At 40.1% G+C, this 19,014-nt stretch overlaps 1 protein-coding gene across 1 annotated transcript in view; it reads left to right on the top strand.

Annotated features, from left to right (window-relative positions):
• LOC124158023 (nesprin-1) overlaps positions 1-19,014 on the top strand; it is a 199,545-nt gene that overhangs the window by 24,157 nt on the left and 156,374 nt on the right. The window contains exons 2-3 of the mRNA XM_046533169.1: positions 6,189-6,250; positions 16,814-16,909. Coding sequence (XP_046389125.1) covers positions 6,189-6,250; positions 16,814-16,909 — 158 coding nt within the window. The remainder of the gene's footprint in view (positions 1-6,188; positions 6,251-16,813; positions 16,910-19,014) is intronic.

The raw sequence follows: 19,014 nt of genomic DNA, 5'->3' as shown, positions 1-19,014 counted from the left end.
TGAATACTCATACTTTGATAATTTCTCAAATCCATGGATTATCACAGCGATAGAATTATTTTGGCTATTAAACCTTAACAGCGCAGCAACAGTGAAAGTGTATTTGAGAACGGAATGAGAGCAAACTGAAATTTCAAACACTTGGATAAATTTGGTTGGACAGGGTGAGAAACGAATGCCGAAGAATAGGGGATGAAGGGAAATACGAGGCTTAATGCGTGAAAGAAGGATCTGGCCTGAACATAGCAATCACGTGAGAAATATAAGGAGGAATATTCACTAAAGGGAAGATTCCCCAAGCGTGAGGCCAAGAGGTAAATGAAGAAGGCCACGAAGGGACTGTGTATGGGGAGAGAACTAACTCGATTTATCGCTTTCCAAGGTCTCCCTCCCCACATGCGACGACTTCTGGACCGATTTTAGAACTAAATCAATCTTTTCTGCAAGCGAATCGGAAGCACTCTCCCATTTATCCGGAATGATGTCCTAGAAGGTGCGACCTAATAGGCTTGGCCTCCAATCGTCTCGCTTCTTGCGTTTCACTTTTCTTTGCCGCAGTGCGACCTCACTCAGTTGCGCGAACGATACTTACTTCGCTCAAGTCGGCAACATCTCCCGAGTCGGCAACTCGATCCTCGCTGGTGAGTCACAGGCGGTGGTTGAGAAGTCGCGGTTGTGTTTCTCACCGTGTGTGGGAATATAAGTGAGCGGCGGTTCTCTCTCCTATGAGGCGAAAGAGTCGTTCATTGAATGGATCGCATGAAAGCAATTCTGCATTGCGATCCATTGGATCGTCAAGGTTTCAACCGCAACAGCTCCAGCATGGAAAAAGAGTGAGTTTGACCTCGTACCGCACCTTTAATTCGTGACGCGAGAACGCCGACCTTTTTATTGCCAGGTTAATTCGCGTTAATATCCGGAGCCATGCCCCAACCTTCTTGATTTTCCACAAAAATTGATCATTTGCTCCTGTTTACTATGTGGGTAAAATAGTTATTTTTTAATATGAATGGTGTCCATTTATAATTTCGTTAGTTTTAGTTTGCTCAAACCCAACTTTCACTTTTTCGGTTATATGTCATGATTCATTAACGAATGAAGTAAAAAGAGGGAATTGGAATAATAATAACAGTTTAAGTCGGCTGTAAGTATTGTGTTATCGTTTTTTGAGAGCACTGCAATTAGTGAATGGCTGACTTCTCGCCAATCTTCCACCTCCAAACTTCTTCAAACCCTCACGCGCTTCACGTCACTCGTAAATTTGTGTTCAGCACGAATGGAGAGGAAGAAAGTCAGGAGTGAGGGCATTAATTTTTGAGGTCACGAAGTTAACTGCCATATCGTAATTATGGATGGGCAACCAGGAGTGTAACCATGCACGATCAAATTTGCTGGCACTAAGTGGACGACGCAGCCATAGCCGTGTTTTAATGTTATTCGCTTGGGAGCGTATTGAAGCGCACCAACCGTGCTCCAGCTCGATGTATTCCAGTGTTTATACGGGTCACGCATTTCACGCAGAGTCGAGGGCGCACGTCTTCATCTGCGCACGGGGCCAAGGTTTAAATGGCAAAAATCTTCATCACGTGATTGATTTGATGGGTCTGATTGGCTGACTTCGGCGATCGCGTTTGTTTTCGCTCTTTTATTTCGGTTGTAAATTGTATATATAATAAATTTACGACTCGCGAAGAATGATTTCAATACAATAGGCCGACAGTAAGAAACAAATTAAAATTTGAATGAACTTCGAGATGTTAACTTTACTAAATAATTGGTGCTTCGATGTTGGGTTCGGCTTTTGGTCTCTGCGCTGCGTGAAAAGATGACTCTAAACGCTCTTACAATTGCGCTCTCTCCCGATGTTGCAGTACATTGGTATGACGTCGTGCGCTTCAGGTGTGGTGGGAACAGCTTTCTCTCCTCGTAATCACCTGTCCTACCTCGGGTGTCACGTGACGGCGGCCTCACCTTCGAATCTCACTACCCTCCCAATCTGTGCTATCATTCATTCATCAGAGACTTACATTGTACAGCGCGCGCCCACAGGTAAACGAAGTCAACCACAACCTGCCAGTTGACAATAGAACAAATTTGGTGCGCATTTTGTGCGTTGTGTGTTGTTAGTGATAGCAGAAACTTAAATACTAAATTGAGAATTGTGGTTAATTTACATTATTAGCAGCAAGATTCATTTTTTCAGATTTTATTATATTTTAGCCTTTTGTTTCTTAAATAATTTTATTAATTTTTTTTCCAGTACAGAAGTAGGAAAGACATTGGATAGATTAATGGAAGAGTTGTTTGAAGAATCGGTGTCTATGTTGGAATTGAAGGATTGAAAATAATTCCAAATGTCTGTTAATAATTTGTTGTTAGTTCCTGGACTTCAAACAATTAAATAGCTGGGAAATGAATTGATTTACAGTGAGGAGTCTATGGGCGGAAAGGATGTCTTAAATTCTGATTAACTTGTGAGGGTTCAGGAGGAGACTTCAGAGGGATTTATTGCGATTTATTTCGAATGATTCTGTTATGGGTGAATATGTCGTAGAGAACGTTTTGATGTTGATATATCGGAGCGTAGAGGTTCGAATAGACAGCGTGCGAGCATTTTTATCCTAGTGGTATAGACTTTGTAGCGTAACTCTGCCTGCTTTTACTCCAAAATGAAGCAATTTATTTTTTAAGGAGCCCTTCATTTTATTTATTTCCTATAGGTCGCCTCCCCGCGCACGGTCAAGTGTTAACCTGGCATTGTTTTTGCATTCAAACTACTTTGAAGGCTTATAGAGCGAAGGTAATCTTTATATTTGATACTCTAATAAATCCACTAACACTGTTAGTACGTTAAGAAGAGTTGAATTTAATATGATCCAGTGGGGTAGTGCCCGAGGAAACGCCCATTAATTAATCGTTTTAAGTCCATAAATGTCCATTATCTATATTTTGTATAACATGCTGTCAAACTCCCTAGGGTCCAGGTAGATTGATAATCTGGCAGAAATTTGTCTTTTATCATGTGTCAGTCACACTAATGATGGAAAAGCACAGGCGATAGCAAAATGAAGTTTTCGTGGTCGTGAAAAAACTATTTAAGAGGACATAAATCGGTAATGTGAACCCGTTGTAGATATGCAATATGTATGAAAATGGAAATTTGGAGTTTCGGCAGTTTTAAATATTGTCCAATTGATCTGAGCGTTAAAACTTTTTTTCCTGGATTCATGTTGGAAAATGCAAATGTCCCTTAAACTTTATAAACTGTGGCTGTCTTCAACACTCACGATTCATCCATTCCGTTATTGCCCACGATCATTTATTTATTTGATGGAAGCACCAAAAAAGGCCCTAAGGGCCTTGGATATATTGGATTGGCCAACAAACAAAATAAATTGTAGGAAATTAAGAAGCGTAAAAATTAAGAGGAAACGGGTAATCATAAAAATAACAAATGTAAAATATAATTATCAATTTGCAAAGAGGATTGAGGGGATGTAAGTGCTCGTGATTTGAAAAGGGAGAGGGTGAGTGGAAGAGGAAGTGGTCGTTGGTCGCGAGTTGGAGGGAGGCATTTTTAGCGGGAAGAGTGAATGCTGCGGAATTGATTGCCGACATTTTGGAACGTGCGAAAGAAAACGATTGGGGGTGGTGGGAGGAGGAAAGAAATGATGAAGTACTGAGAGTACTGACTGAGAGTACTACTTCAAATAAAGGAACTTCGTGTCAGAACAAATTATACGAGGCTCGGAGAGGCGGGACCAAAAGACTCTTTTGTGGCATTTCTGAGAGAAAGTTATAATTTATTGATAATAATAATAGTAATAATAATAATTTATTTACTCCTACATTTTGTTTTTACATCTGAATACAAAAATAACAAGAGAAGGAGCTTTAGGTGGTCTCCAAGGTAATAGGACCACAATTGAGCCACCATCAAATAACAAAATGTATGCCAATAAAAAAATAATGATGCAGTAAATGATACTAGAGTGTCAAATGATACTAGAGACTATAAACAACATCAAAATAAATTTTCAATTATTTTTTGCGAGAAAATCCAGTCTTCAGCAAGTCTTAACATTACATTTGAGGATTTATTTTTTTAAATTCTAGTGGGCAGTAAATGAAATAACTTTGGCCTCATGTAAAGAAAACAGCGTTTATATAATGTTAACTTAGGTCTGTTTGCTACTAGAAATGACTCACTCCTTAAATTATATTTATATTTATCACATACACCCAGCATATTTCCATTTCTGGCAAAAAACAATTTAAGCACTATGAATAAATACAAATGCCTTAGTGGCAACAAATTTAGGGCCACAAACAACAGCAATGAGTGCTCAAAATAATTTTCAGACAATATTACCCTAATTATTTTTTTTGCAAAACGAGTGCACTCTTAAATGTGCTCATGTATGCACTGCCCCAGCAAATTATACCATAAGAAATTTTAGAATGAACAAGGGCATGATAAATGGTTTTTTAAAAACTGGAAGTGGACATTTGTTTCGTAGGTAGTAAAATTTGGACAAGGCACTTTTAAGGCATTCGTTTACAGTAAGTAAATGTTTATCCCAGCGTAGATTACTGTCCAAAATTACTCCCAAGTATTTTATTTCATTCACTCTATCAATAACTGGACAGTTACAGACACAATTGAAACAATTTGAATAATGAAATATAAGTTTACAATTAAAAATACTTGTTACATATGTCATAGCATATAAACTTCGTCTTTTCACTTAACTCTAACCCATTGAATACAAACCATTTTTGCAAGAAACGTAGATCCTCTTTAACAAGTGTTTCAGCGCAACTCCAATTAGAAGCTGAGTAGCACAGTGCTATATCATCAGCAAAGGCTGTGAGTTCACCATTGACTTTATTTTCACATAAATCGTTTTCGTAAATCAAAAACAGAATAGGTCCTTAAACAGAGCCCTGTGATACTCCCGTCTAAATATTAACATATTCACTAAAACAATTATTTACTTTTACACATTGTGATCTCGTCGACAAATAACTTTCGAACCACTTTAGTGATAATCCACGTATTCCAGCTTACTCAAGTTTCATTAGCAGTACTTTGTGCGAGAGTCTATCAAATGCCTTGTTTATGTGTATATAACCCGATAGTTCGCGAGCTTGAATTGACTGAATTGTATACTTCGGTCATATGCTTCCCTAGGGCACCTTCAGTTCCCAATCCATGTCTGAATACCAGCTGATTTTCGCTAAAAAATTTGGTCTTGTCTAGGAATTTCAGAAGGCGGCTTTTAACAAGTTTCTCCAAAATTTTTGCAAATACTGACAAAAGAGATATCGGTCGGTAATTCGTGATTTGTTGTCTGTCCCCTTTTTTATGCATTGGTATAACAACAGCTTTCTTCAAAGGACTCGGAAATACGCCATCCATAAAACTTAAATTACAAACGTGAGGGAACACAGGAGCAACATCATCAATGATTGATTTCTTCATTCTAACATCTTTACAATCATTTCCAGGGGACTTATTTCACGAAAGATATTTTACTAAATTTACTATTTCAATTGGCACCACTGGCTCTATGAAAAAATTTCAACTCAATTTTATTAGTACAGGGGTTTTGAGTACATGCCTTCTACTCATCATTGTATTTCACTTTTGCACATTCAAAAATTTTGTTGAAGCATTTATTAACTTCAGAGGCAAAATTTTTTAAATCATTAATAACAATTTCTATTTAATTCTAACTGCATCATAGAACGATCTCTTTGTTTTTCACCAGTTAATACTTTAAGCAAATTCCATTGTAATTTAGTGTTTCTATTTGCCTTTTGAAATTTTGACATGTAGTAATTACTGGCGGCGTTCCGGAGATTTTCGTGCAATTTGTTTCTACACTTTTGATATTCCTTTTTTAGGCTAACGTTGCTTGGATATTTTCTGTGATTTTTGAAGAGGTAATTTTTTCTCTCTTATACGTTAGGTAACGAGCAGATGCGATACTTCGTTGTAAATTACATACACCACCTGCTTTTGGCCTTGCTCTCCGAATCCTCATGCTGGCTAATGAGTTTTTCTTTTCAAATATCAATCAATACAATGTGATTGAGTCATTCAAATGTCATGTGCGCTAATTCCAAGATTCCGGTTTTTGTATCCGAGTCTCTAACGGTTGCCTCTCTTTATTTCTTTTCAGACGAGCAAGAAAGGGTCCAGAAGAAGACTTTCGTCAACTGGATCAACTCATATTTGTCCAAGGTAAGGAGCCCCCTCATCTCCACCACTATCGCTTGCTCCCTCTATCATTTCCCATCACACCGCCACCACCTAGGCATCATTAATTAACACGTATAGTCGTGAAATGACGGCTTGTTTTTCATTTTAACAGATATTTTGGTGAACTATAATTTATCAAGTCGTTCTTATTTTACAGTGATATTCTACCAGTGTCAATTGCGACCAAAGCTAAAAAACAGGCTGGTATTAATAACGCTAGACAGTTCGAGGCAGCGCATTATAAAAATGTGCGGCATGTGTGTTGTGGTTTTCATTAGTGTAATCTTAATTTACATTCCAAAGGTGTAATATTATCAACTAATTTGGCGTAAACGTGACAAAATCATGGCGCATAGTGAGTTTCTATAGTATTTGTCTAGTTGTCTCCTGTTCTCCACCGTGGACATCATTAGGTTTGGTGGTGTAACGAGAAGCATACTTCAGTCAGCTGCAATTCACCCTAGCTGCAATTAGATCCTGCAACATCAATCAGATGTTGCAGGATCTAATTGCAGCTAGGGTGAATGATTTTTTTCATGGAGAATTGTTGTAAATTTGCAACCGCTCAAAGTCACTCTTTACTTCGCAATACTCTGCGCATTTTACTTTATTTCCATTTCTAATGAATTTATTTGTATAATGTATGTATAAATGAATTTTTATTCTATGAACCCTTACACTTCTCCGCACAGATAGGAATGTCACTGAAACTTGTTCCTTTTTCCACCCCGTTTTTTCCTCCCATCCGTACCAGCTTAGTACCAAGTTATTCATTCCAACTAATTGATTTGGGCTAGGCGAGGAAAGAGATAAAAAGGACCCCTTGACAAATGGATGAAAGTGGGAAAAATTCCAGTCATTCAAGATATTTTCGAATGTTTAGAACGAGAAACGCTCGTAAATGAAGCAGAGAGAGGGAGAGAGAGAGAGAGAGAGAGGGGGGGCGCATGACCCTCTTAATAATTCCTGTTTATTGATTGTGAGTGAAATGTCCTCATTTTGGTCTCCTCCCTAGGTGTTTAACATTCTTAAGAAAGTTTCGATGATTATTAGCTTGGCATTTTTTATATATATTCTGGTCGCATGTCTCCTTATTTCCTCACAGGTCTTATCCTTTTCTCCTGATGCTGCGATAATTATGACTTCGTTTGCTATGTCGTGTGACACTCGCACCTTAGAACTTAAGTAGCTGGTGGAGTACCTCTTTTATAAAGAATATCCTTCAGCCTTATTTCAAGTCCCCCGTAAAATTGTGTAAATGCGCTTAAATTGAATGGAAAGAGGGTATAAAAGACCAATTAGTAGTCAAAATTCTCCATCCAGATCACCCATAATCCTTATCTCCTCATTTCGGTCGTTGAAGTTATAAAATATTTAGTGGAGACTCATCGTGAATTTTCAGTGCTTGCGAGATCTTTTTATGCCCTTACGAGCCACCCTCCTTACGGTTTCATCCTCGATAATGTTGATCCGTCGGCGTGCTTCGCTCATTTAAACGTAAGCGGTTTCTCCTAAATATAGACTGAATCCTTGTTTTGGCTCCCTTGCAGTAGTTTGAAAAGGGCAACTAGCAAAAGTTTTTCAGCCGAGTTTCTAGCCAAGCCTCTCCGCCCGGCGCCACGAATCCACGTTGGCGCCTCATCGCTTGGCGCCCCCGCCCCCACCTCCTAGCGGAGCATCCAAAAACACGATCGCACATCGATCGTCCTTTCTCCTCTGCCCTCCACTTCAAGACTCTTGCGGTCGGCTGCCTTCACTTGTCCATCCTTTTCACCCGGCGAAATTTCACTGCCGCGCGACAATGGCCTTTCCTTAGCCCTCGAGAGGTGGTCAACATGAATTTTGAACAATGCTGCATCCTCATCAGCAGAGAATTCTCAGAGGAATGCCGTGTGGAAATAAAGGTTACTCAGCCACTTATTACAATTTTTGTCTGCCGTTTATTCCCTAAGGATCGTTTATTCAAGTGGTTGCGTTTGAAAATAGCAATAGTTCCACTTTCACTAGTAAAACAAGCGTAGAGAATATAGATTACAATAGAAAAATAAATTTAATAAAAAAGGTTCTTCTTAGAAACTGATAAGAATAAAATCAATTTTCTATGAGCCTGACGGGGTCTTTAAGTTATTTGCTGAGGTTCACTGGAAGGAAGGCTAAAACAGAGGATACAGGAAAAGTAAAAGTTGGAATATGGATGCTAGGCCGAGTGGAATTGATTGGATATCGAGGGAGTGTGGGGCAGAATATCCGGAGATGTGACAGTTGGAAATTGGAACGGCAAACTCTATTCAGAAGAATATTGGTCAGTGCCTATTATACATGAGCCCATTGAGACAAGTGGTGCCGAAGAGTGAGAAGAGTCATAATTTCCGCATGTGTTTGAAGAGTGGCAATTATTTGATTCTTCGAAAAGACATTGAACTCGCCATTAAAACGCTTTCTGCCCTTTGATGCCGCATTCTCAGTAATTGCATTTTGTTTAGACCATCGGCGAATCCAGGTGTGACTGATCGTTTCGTCACATATAGACACGACTAGTTGGGGGAGCAGAAGAGGAGTGGATTAGACATAGAATTGGCTGGAGATTATAATGGATCGGAGGAAGAACTGAAGTGCCTACTTTTATAGCAATGGTTATATTTTATTCTTCCAAAAAACAAATGGATTCATGCAATATTAATAAACATGTTTTGAAGCTGGATGCCTTACTCGGTAAATACAGCTTGACTCTGGGAAAAAGAAAGAGGCATGAAGTGACATAATAGCTCGCATATAAACAGTCATGTAATGCATAATAATACTTAATAATATATATTAATACGCATATAAACCAGGCATACATTTTTGAAGGCATGAGTATCTTGGACGGTGTTAGCGGGAGAAGTATGGAAGATAAGAAGATGTCCAACGATTTGCGACGGGAAGTGATAATAATCGTAGCCATGGTGAATTGGGGATCTGGACTCGCTGCCGGAGAGGAAATCGTGAAAAGGACCCGACGAATGGCATGTAGAACGAGTCAACTAAACCTCACCAATGGATTACTTCTCCGCACACTATTTCAGGCAGCTTAAATTCGTTCGCTTTGAACCCGGTTGAACCGAATGGAAGGAGTGAAAGGGATACGATTTCATCGTCCTTGACAAATCTATCCGGTAATATGGTTTCGTTCTTTGGGTAATTCTATATTATGTCCATAATTCGACCGACTTACGTTTTAAACGGGAACACTCACTGCGTATGTTAGATCTATGATTAGATCGGTTACTTTTATCCATCCCTCCGTAAGGGGAGGAATAGATTATATCGTGGAAGTTGGAGGAAAACTCTTATATGTACTGCCAAACACCCAAGCGGCACCTCGCTACTCTATGCACGTGGACAAGCGTAAAAGTGGAGTGGGGGAGAAAAAGGCGCCTCTTTCCTGTATTCCTCACGCCAGCCTTCGTTGGTGCCAATTTTCTGGAGGCAGTTAGCTGAAATCTGACCACTCTTCGAGAAATCGTTGGGAGCACGATTTCTCTATTTATTTACCTCTAGGTTTCCGAATTAGTAAAGTAAAAAATGTTCTACGACTCGTGATATCATCTGGAGGGACCTATCGCTGCTACGGCTATCTCTCTCTAGAGGACCTCGAGGAAGGGTCGGGATGAGGTCGCACGCCAGCGAAGCGACCCCTGGCTTGGGGGCCCCGTGTACCCTTTGCGGGGGGCGCATAACTATCGTGAACCATATTTTCAGAGTAAATCCAATCCGAAGCCCTCAATCGGCCCTTCACTCTCGCTTCCTCTCCATTTCAGGAAGACTTGGAATATGTCGCCGTCATGAGTTAGCGTCGATAATGTCGCCGTAGTGAAAACTTTGATTTGACTTACGTGAATTTACAGTTTCAGGTCAAACGAGGACCCAGGACGGGCTCGCGGGGTCGGGTTTATAAGCCTTCGCTTATCAGGCGCACGTGTCGGGAGGGGAAGGAGAGGGTGGGAGACACCCGCGCTTCGATGAGAGGCCGACGAAGGGAGAGGATGGGGAGGGGGTGGGGAATCCCAACGCGGTCATTGGGGCCACTGCTAGCCAAACCATTATTTAACGCTTCTACCGAAAGGACGTCAGGAGGAAGAGAAAAGCTACGATTTTCCGAAGATAATTTACAGTTACAGTTGGTAGGAAAAACATTTTACGAGGCGATAGAGATACTGCTTGCTTAAGGTAGGTACCGAAGTAGGAGTGACCCTTATTTTGGGCCGCTGCCTCAGGAGGATAGACTCATCGAATTTCGGGCCCGCTCAGCAATAATTCATTTTCACCCTTGATAAATAATAAACAAACCAAATTTCTCAGCTTGGTTTGTTTACTATTTATCAAGTGTGAAAATGAATCGTTTACAATGAAATTTGAGAGTTAGCAACGACTAAAATATCAAGCCCTCACATCAGTACTCAAATTCATCCATATTTTTCATGCAATATGCCATCTCAATTTGGATACGGACGGAATCACTCCAATGGCAATGTCTTTTGTTTGCGCCGATTGCAAAACTGTTCGTCTCTTTTATGGGTGTCATTCCAAGCTGTGCATGGATTTATGGAAACCGTCATTACCCCTTTAACACCGCTCACGATTTTCCCCTTCATTTATGAGAATTTAGCGACTTTTTAGCTTTTAGCGCAGATATTAAAGTGAGTACTTTAAAAGTCACTTTTAACTTGGTCATTAAATTTTTTCTTGCGTCAATTTTGCGAAAGCAATTTGAATTTGAGTTGTAAATGTTGTCAAATGAATTGAGCAATGCGTAATTATACTAATGTCGTGAAATTATGTAATCGTGAAATTATGCGCAATAGCATAACTTTGACGAGCGCAACTTCGGAAAACGTTTTGAATTGGTTCTATGACATCATTCCGACCTCAGATTAAAGGAAAACAATGTAAGGCTCTATTGTGTTGTAGTACTCGTAATTTTTGTGCTTTGAAGGTCAAATCCATGAAAGTTCACGATAGCCTAATCAGCGATTTTTTTCTAATTTTGCCTAAAGCCGTTTTCAAAGGCATCCGTAAAAGTTGTGTAATCAATTATGGCACTTTTAGCGGATACTTATGGGGGAATCTATTTGGTCCAGACAAAGGCGAATGAGTTTTACTCTGTGATAATTTAACCCTCATTTTTTAAATGGCCTTTGCAAACGTCCTGTAGCCGGCTAAACTCAATTGGAAAATGCCGAGAAACCACGTTCCTCCGAGATCACTCATGCAAGAAGTGACTCTGCGTTTTGAAACTGGTTTAATCGAGGTAGTCGAATGCGTTTTATTGATTTCAGCGGAAATTGATGGACTGATAAAACTTCTCCTGTGGTGATCCCGGAATATGTATGAAGTCCTTCCATAGCATTAGCTTTGTAAAAGATAGAAGAAATGGACTCGAGAAACTTACTGATGTGGGAAATGGAGGGAATTTCGTGGAAAGATAAGGAGTTGTTCGCGAAGAAGTGCTGCGGAAGACTTGGGCTGTTTTGAGAGAGTTTGCGAAGGAAAAGATTTTATTGTGTCGAGAACTTGTTTAGGTCGGGATTAATGTTTTGAATTAAAAGTGGAGTTAGTTAACTGTGGGCCGTGAGATGTCGTGGAAGGAAATCAGGATGAAATGCGAACAAGGTTGCATTGTTCAAAGAATTTCGAAATATATTGGAAAAGGGCTCTCCCTGTTCGTTGATCAATGATTTATTCAGTTTCGGGCGTTCAAACCTTCAAGAACAAAGTTGATCCTAATGATTCATGGTTCATAGTAAAAATTTTGGCTAAAAATAATTGAATTACCATCTGTTGTTACAAATTGACAATATTTCACTTATAAATTTCGGGATTAATTATTTTTTCTGGATTGTAACATTAATAAAAGAAAATTATTTCGAAAAGGTTGAAATTTGTAGAACAGTGATCATTATCATAATCTCAGATCAACAAACATTACCTTGGTTACGCGCAATTTCTCTTTCTAGTTTTTTCTCTATTAATAATGGAAGGTGTAATAGAAGGAGATGGAGTGAGGGGGAGAGGAGGCTGGAAAAGCTGACTGATACCGAGCGAGATAAGGAGCTTTGATGAGAAGTCTTAAATGAAACCCAAGAGTCTGATTTTCCACGAATTGAATGGAATTCACTCAGGAGGTTGTGAATGACCTCTCGAGAAGGCGTTGAAACCGGTTAAGATCGATGGTTTCTTTCTCCAATTTTTTACTTGTGTCGATTGTGGTGGAGATTGCTCAATTAAGATGCCCTTTCCATCCTTTCCTGTTTATCGACCTGTCGCCCACTTTTCGAGCTGCTACCGACGAACAGTCCCTGACAATTTATGTAGTTGATGAGCAATCGACGAACCTGCGTGTCACCGCTTCTTCCTCAGCTGCTCCTATTGCTCAATTGGTTCGCTGTTGTTTAGTCCTTCCCTCGACCAATGGTTCTCCCACTGCGAATTAACAATCCGAAATTGTCATGGCGTCACGTAGTCGTCGAAAGCGGTCTTCCGCGTTTTCCCATAAAACATTTTGAGAGAATGGCTGAATGAGGAATATTATATTTTCGTCGTCATTTAACTTTCCTTTCCATCGACTTCCGAATTTATCGCTCCACTGAATTGCGACTCTGCATGAGCCCATTTTAAGGCCTTACGACGGAGTTAACCTCTCCGTTTCTCAATGGAACACTTTCCCATATAGTCCTCAAGAATGAATAGAATGATTGAATCAGTCGTGAGAACGATGGAAATGATGAAACTTGGGCAGAACTGGAGAGCCTCACCCGGAACTGGAAGCCTGAGAAAGAATGACTGCATCAATTCACCGTAAAAATGTTGGGATTGCAATTAAAAATGTAATATTTCAACTCGTTGCTTTTTGCATCTCAAATGCTTTCAGACTAAGTTATGAGTTATTTTGTCTGCTTTATGTAAAACATTTTTTTCCTTGAGAATACCTGACTTATAAAAATTCATTTTAAAACTTTTTTGTCGGGGAGGAAGTTATTTTAGTCCGTAAATGACATGGCATCTATAATATTAAATCCTTCTTGACACCATTTTAGATGTGGAAATGAAAAGTTTGTGAATTATTCTGTACCAGATAGATAGATGTCCACGAATCTGACTCGACAACAATTGAGTTTGAAAACGAAGGTGTAGAAGGTGAATTGGACGGAATGCCTTGAACGCAGCTCCATTGAAATCTGTCCAAGGACGGATAAAGGCACTATGGTAATACTCCCTCTCCGACACCTTCTTTTCTTACAGCCCTAATATGGCGGCAAAATAAATTATTCCAAAAGTAATCCAATTCGATTCTATATCGCCGAAAATATCCATTTCATGCATACCAAGTTTCTGCTATAGTGAAAAAATACAATCAAATTGTATGTGAGATTCATGCATACAAAATGTATTCTATTTTTATTCATTGCCATCCTAGTTAGACTTTTACAAAATGTATAAAATGCTTAAAAAATGTAGTACACATTGTATACATCATTTTGCGCTTATATTATACATTTGTCGTAATGGTACCGAGAGATATACTCCTTCAATTTGATTCTAAACTTAGAAATAAAAAATTCATCAAACGATGTTTGCTTTGGTTATGAGATCCTCCGTGACACACTCTAGCTTGCACACTGCCTCGAATCACCTTCCCTCGCATAAATATTGCAAACTTTCTCTTTCTAACGGATGAAAACAACTTTTGAATCACGGCTTTCGGGCGTTCCTCCGCGTTACGTTGTCCATAGGTGACGACAGTTTCTCCAGCCATCCTGCTGGCGTCTTCAGGTCAGATGTAGCGATGCATAATTTTATTCAGAAATAGCAATGCATACATTTATTCAGAAGCAGCGATGCATAAATTTATTTAGAGGTTGCGATGCACAAATTTATCACCTGAAGACGTCAGCAGGATGGCTGGAGAAACTGTCGTCACCACTGGACAACACAACGCGGAGGAACGCCCGAAAGCCTGGACTCATATGGAGAAACGCCGCGGAAACCTTAGATCCAACTTGAAATTAACAACTGTTCGTCATAAATGGCCATTCAAAGTCCTTCGATGCTAAATCAAGAAGCACGTCACTGGACACTTGAAATATTAATGAATTTGGGTCATTTCCACTTCATCTGCTTTTGTTGGGGCGTTTGCGATCCGTACGGCTTTGAGGGGGGTGGGGAAACCCACTTGCGGGGGAGCCATCGCGGATTGTTATTATGATTAGTATGCGCATTTATGTTGTTCAGTGGAAGCCAAGTACGCGACCCGGAAAAGGGGAATGCCCAATAGAGGAGGCATACCCAATTCCATACCACAGATGGCTGATATCTGTTTCCACTTCGGTCGCATTTTAATCGGCTTTCTAAAATGCCCGCGGCGCGGTGATGAGTGCATTGCGATCAACTTTATTCCAACATTTTCCAGTATGGCCTTTGCTAATGCGAGGAATAGCATTGAAGAGTTATGAATTTGATAAATAACATCATCGTGAATGCAAATTTCTGTTGACACCCCTGATTATTCCTTATTTCCCCGTGATACTCGGATCACTTTGTCCGTCAGCGACACGAGTGGCGATTTCTGTAAACCCATTAGACAAATACGCGGTGTGTGACGACACATTTTAGAGGTCGACTAGAGACTGATCCTCTTTTGTAATATTCGCGAGAGTCCTTTGCCCGTTTAAATCTCTCCTTGGCTGGGAGCAAACATGGATGGCGCTTCGCATGTAAAGCATTGTCTGACGAATTAAGAGATCGCAATCGAACAATCTGATAAATATGTAAATGATTCAGTAAATGGAAGGCAGCAAATTTCTTGTGTTGGTCGTCTATCGCCATGTAACCTTATGTTATGGACATAGTTAACATAAAGGCGTTAGATGATGTGAAATACCTGGGAGTTCCGATAAATCCAAGCCTTTTGTTTAAAATACGTGTGAGAAATAGTTTTCGAGGGAGCCTTGATTCTTCGAGCTTATTTTGGTTCTTGGATGGAAAAGTGGAAGAAAGGTGCCACTTCACACTCGTCAGGCACCTTGAATTCGCGGCGAGCATATTGGATCTTGTGCAAAAAAAAAAGATTTAATCCGCGAACCAAATGTAAATTAAATCTGAACCATTCTTCAGAAACCGCTAGGAGCGAATAGAGAGCGTTATTCAGCATTCGGTTCGGAGACGATAGAGACTAGAGCACTATAGTTACTTACGTACGTGCTGAGCTTATATTACTTGAAATATTGAGAACAGCGATTTTTCATGGTGATGCAGAGGACATCATCTAAGAGCCACACTGTATCCTTTTGCCCGACGGATATTATTAAGTAAGATAGAACGGAAAAATGACTGTGACTGTTTTTCTTCTCCTTAGCTCATGACTTAGTTAAGTTTGAAGTTGAATAATATGTACCTGGAAGTCATTTAAGAGGTCGTGGGCAGCTGTGTTTGAAATTCCGCGCGAGGGACTCTTGGCATCGCAGAAAAACGTAAGAAAGAATATTTGGCAGTGAAGATTTCTCGACTCTTCTCACTCACCGGGTGGGGATCCAACGATTTGATCGATGGATTTTCTCTTCAATAGGAAAATCCACCAAAATCGTTGGCACATTAATGGCTGATGCGGAGTTTCGCTATTTAGTGGGCCTTCTTCGCTTATATAGCGTTGAAGTGTTTTCCCCCGTCCCATCCCTTCCGTCCCTTTCCCTTCCCAGAGGCGTCGTCGGGCTACTATCGCGGCGGCGCCTCTTTCCTTGTTCCTTCCCATCCAAACCCCTCCCAGGGAGCGCGGGCGTATAAGTCTCGGACTTGGTTCCCGGCCCCGGTGCGTTGTATCCCTCAGAGGACCCACCTAGACCCACCTGATCTCTCACCGGGTGAGGTCCCCCACATCTCCTTCAAACGCTTCGATTGATGGGATTCTTGAATCCCTGAATAGAATCCAATCATTGGATTTTTGGATCCTTAAGGAAGAGTCGCACATCGAATGGAGGATCTTACAGAGGGCGAGACGCGAGAAATCTTCACTGCTATTATTCGCCGGAAAAAAACAGATATTACATAGATATATATAATTTTTTATTGCCACACCTCCGAAAAAGGCGCTACTTGGCCTTATACATTGGTGTTTTTATGACAATTAAACGTAAACTGACTAACTACATCCATGCCTTGGATTGGGGCAACCTACGCTGGCGGGACTCGAACCCGCGACCTTCGGTTTGGCAGGCGAGAACTTTAACTCGCTGCCCCCGAGACGGGCGATATGGCATGAAAGTGGATCGATCTAAAACCATTGCCTTCGCATCTATTTCATGGTCAATCGGTTTGAAAGTGCGGCGACCGGCTGTTGCAACGTCGAGACCAACAATCATTATTTAATGCATAATATGATTTCGCCACCCGTGTTATTATCAATTACTATAAATAGCGTCTACAGCCAGTTGTTTATTCGTGGAATAAAACTGGCGAGGACTTTTTGTCACTGTGGCTGCATATCTCAATCCTGTTTTCATTCTTTTTCAGAGAATCCCTCCGCTTAGAATCGATGACCTGATTGAAGACTTGAAAGATGGCACTAAACTCCTGGCGCTCTTGGAAGTACTGTCTGGAGAGAAATTGGTAAGTGACGTATTAGATCGTCATTGTATTTGTCAATAGGGTGGTCTCCTATTAGCTTTTTTTGCCTAAATCGAAAAGTTATTACTCTTGGAGTACCTACGTATTTCACGCTTTTAGATTTTTAAATGACGGTATCTATTTTTCGCGATTAAATGAAAAGTGAAAAATTTCAAGCGCGCGAAAACGCGACGGTTCCTGTGTCGTCACGTGGAGCGGCATCGCATGGCCGCCAATCTGGCCTTTTTCAAATGAGGTTAAAAAGGACCATTAACATTCGTCTAAACTGGGATTTCTAAAAACAAATAATTTGTATATTATGAATGCACTATTGTTGGGTAACGAATCGCAATCAATGCCTTTCGGTTTCTTTGATGAAGGAAACTACCATATTGTTGCAATTTCTCGTGGTACATTCGGATTGGGCCATATGAATGGTAAAAGCATGGTCCTTATATACTCATCATAGTCATGGCCCTTTATATAAGGACCATGGGTAAAAGATGATGAATTGATCGAGCAGCTATAAAAGACGCATTTAGACTTCACTTTCACTCCTTTGAAAATGCCTGGAGGTATTTTACGGAGCCGTAAAAAAAAATGATGCATAATGATGGTGGGCTCTAGTTGAGGAGTAAAGTAAAGACGCTTAATGGACTTTGCTCGTTGTCACTGAAATTATAATTAAGATAGGATAAATTTCTGGCGTGTGAGAAACATAAAGTAAGATTTAACAGCCAACTAGAAAGTGATAATGCACAGAATTGTGGATTCCCAGACAACCAATCTGGCAAGGCTGTTGTACTTTTTCCTCATAATAGGAAAATTTGTTCGATAAGTAATATGTATCTCATTGCATCGACGTGACAGGTATGAGATGAAATTATAATAGGGATGAAATTGTCGGCTGTAAAAACCCTTGGTAGTGTGATTGGAAGATTGAATGGGGATGAACTCTTTCGCGCATACATTTACTCCGTATGTTACTGATATAGTTGGATGGGTTGGTTAGTTGGGTGTCAAAACCCTAAAACCAAGTAGATCCTAACAAATCGTGGTTTTTATTAAATACATATTCAATCAAAATAATTGAGTGAAAAGGTATTTTTGTAATACCTACTTATTATGAATATGCTCTCATTACATTGTAACGGTAATGGAAGACAACTTCGTTCGATGAACAGTACTGAGTGGCTCCTGCCTCTCTTCAAGGAGTAATTTTCTGGCTACGCTGCCTCATACATGAGGGCTATTACTCAACGAAAACGAAGGATGCGTTAAGCTATCGATGACCTCATCGTAGGAAAAAATTCGTCTGTTGCATGAGGCACTATTTCGTAGGACTCTTTTCTTCGACTACTGAAGTTCATTCTACAACTTATTACTGCATGCTCCCTTTTAAATGCCTCTATTCGTTATTTATGACCTGCCAAAACTGTTTGTTAAAAAGGGTACCCATTTCCTTGCAAGCTCTCTCTTTTACACCTCTAAACATAGCGCTCACGATCAGTGTGCAGTTTGAAGATGCCGGCTCACGAGACCTGAAGAGTCTCTTTTACGCACCTTGCTCGGTTTAAATTTAAGAATGAATTTGCTTAAGAGCATTGGTATCTTAATTTTTTAGCCATCTATAATTTATTGTAAAAAGGTTGCCGGTGTTTCTTGTAATCAATTAATGGCATCCAGTTCCTCATATCCAAATATCATTTGTCATTTCTTTATAAGCCACATATTTACATAAGAATATGTTCTTGAATTTTCTCGCAAGAAGAAGAGTGATTGCTAGAAATATTTTCAAAATATTAGGAGGCCATGGGCACAAATATTTGATGAGCTTTGTAATAGGGTAGCCGGTCGGGACGGGAGCCCTTTCTCCGCCTCCGTATGTGACTAACATCCACTTCCTAGTCTTCCGATCGTGTGCATGACCTTCAGCAAGCTTCCCTCTTTCGACCTGTGTGCGCCGTTTTTAAATAGCAGTATTTGAACGGAAGTTATGGCGCGAAAACCTCTCTCTATTTTTCTTTCTTACTTTATCGGCCGATTCTGAAGACCTACATGAAAATCGGCCCGCATTGAAAGTTTTAAGTTTCATTATCATTTAATTG

This window comes from Ischnura elegans, chromosome 4, assembly GCF_921293095.1.
Source record: "Ischnura elegans chromosome 4, ioIscEleg1.1, whole genome shotgun sequence".
In the NCBI taxonomy this organism is placed as follows: domain Eukaryota; kingdom Metazoa; phylum Arthropoda; class Insecta; order Odonata; family Coenagrionidae; genus Ischnura; species Ischnura elegans.
Note: the sequence above shows the minus strand (reverse complement) of the source record. Positions and strands in the feature narration are given on the sequence as shown.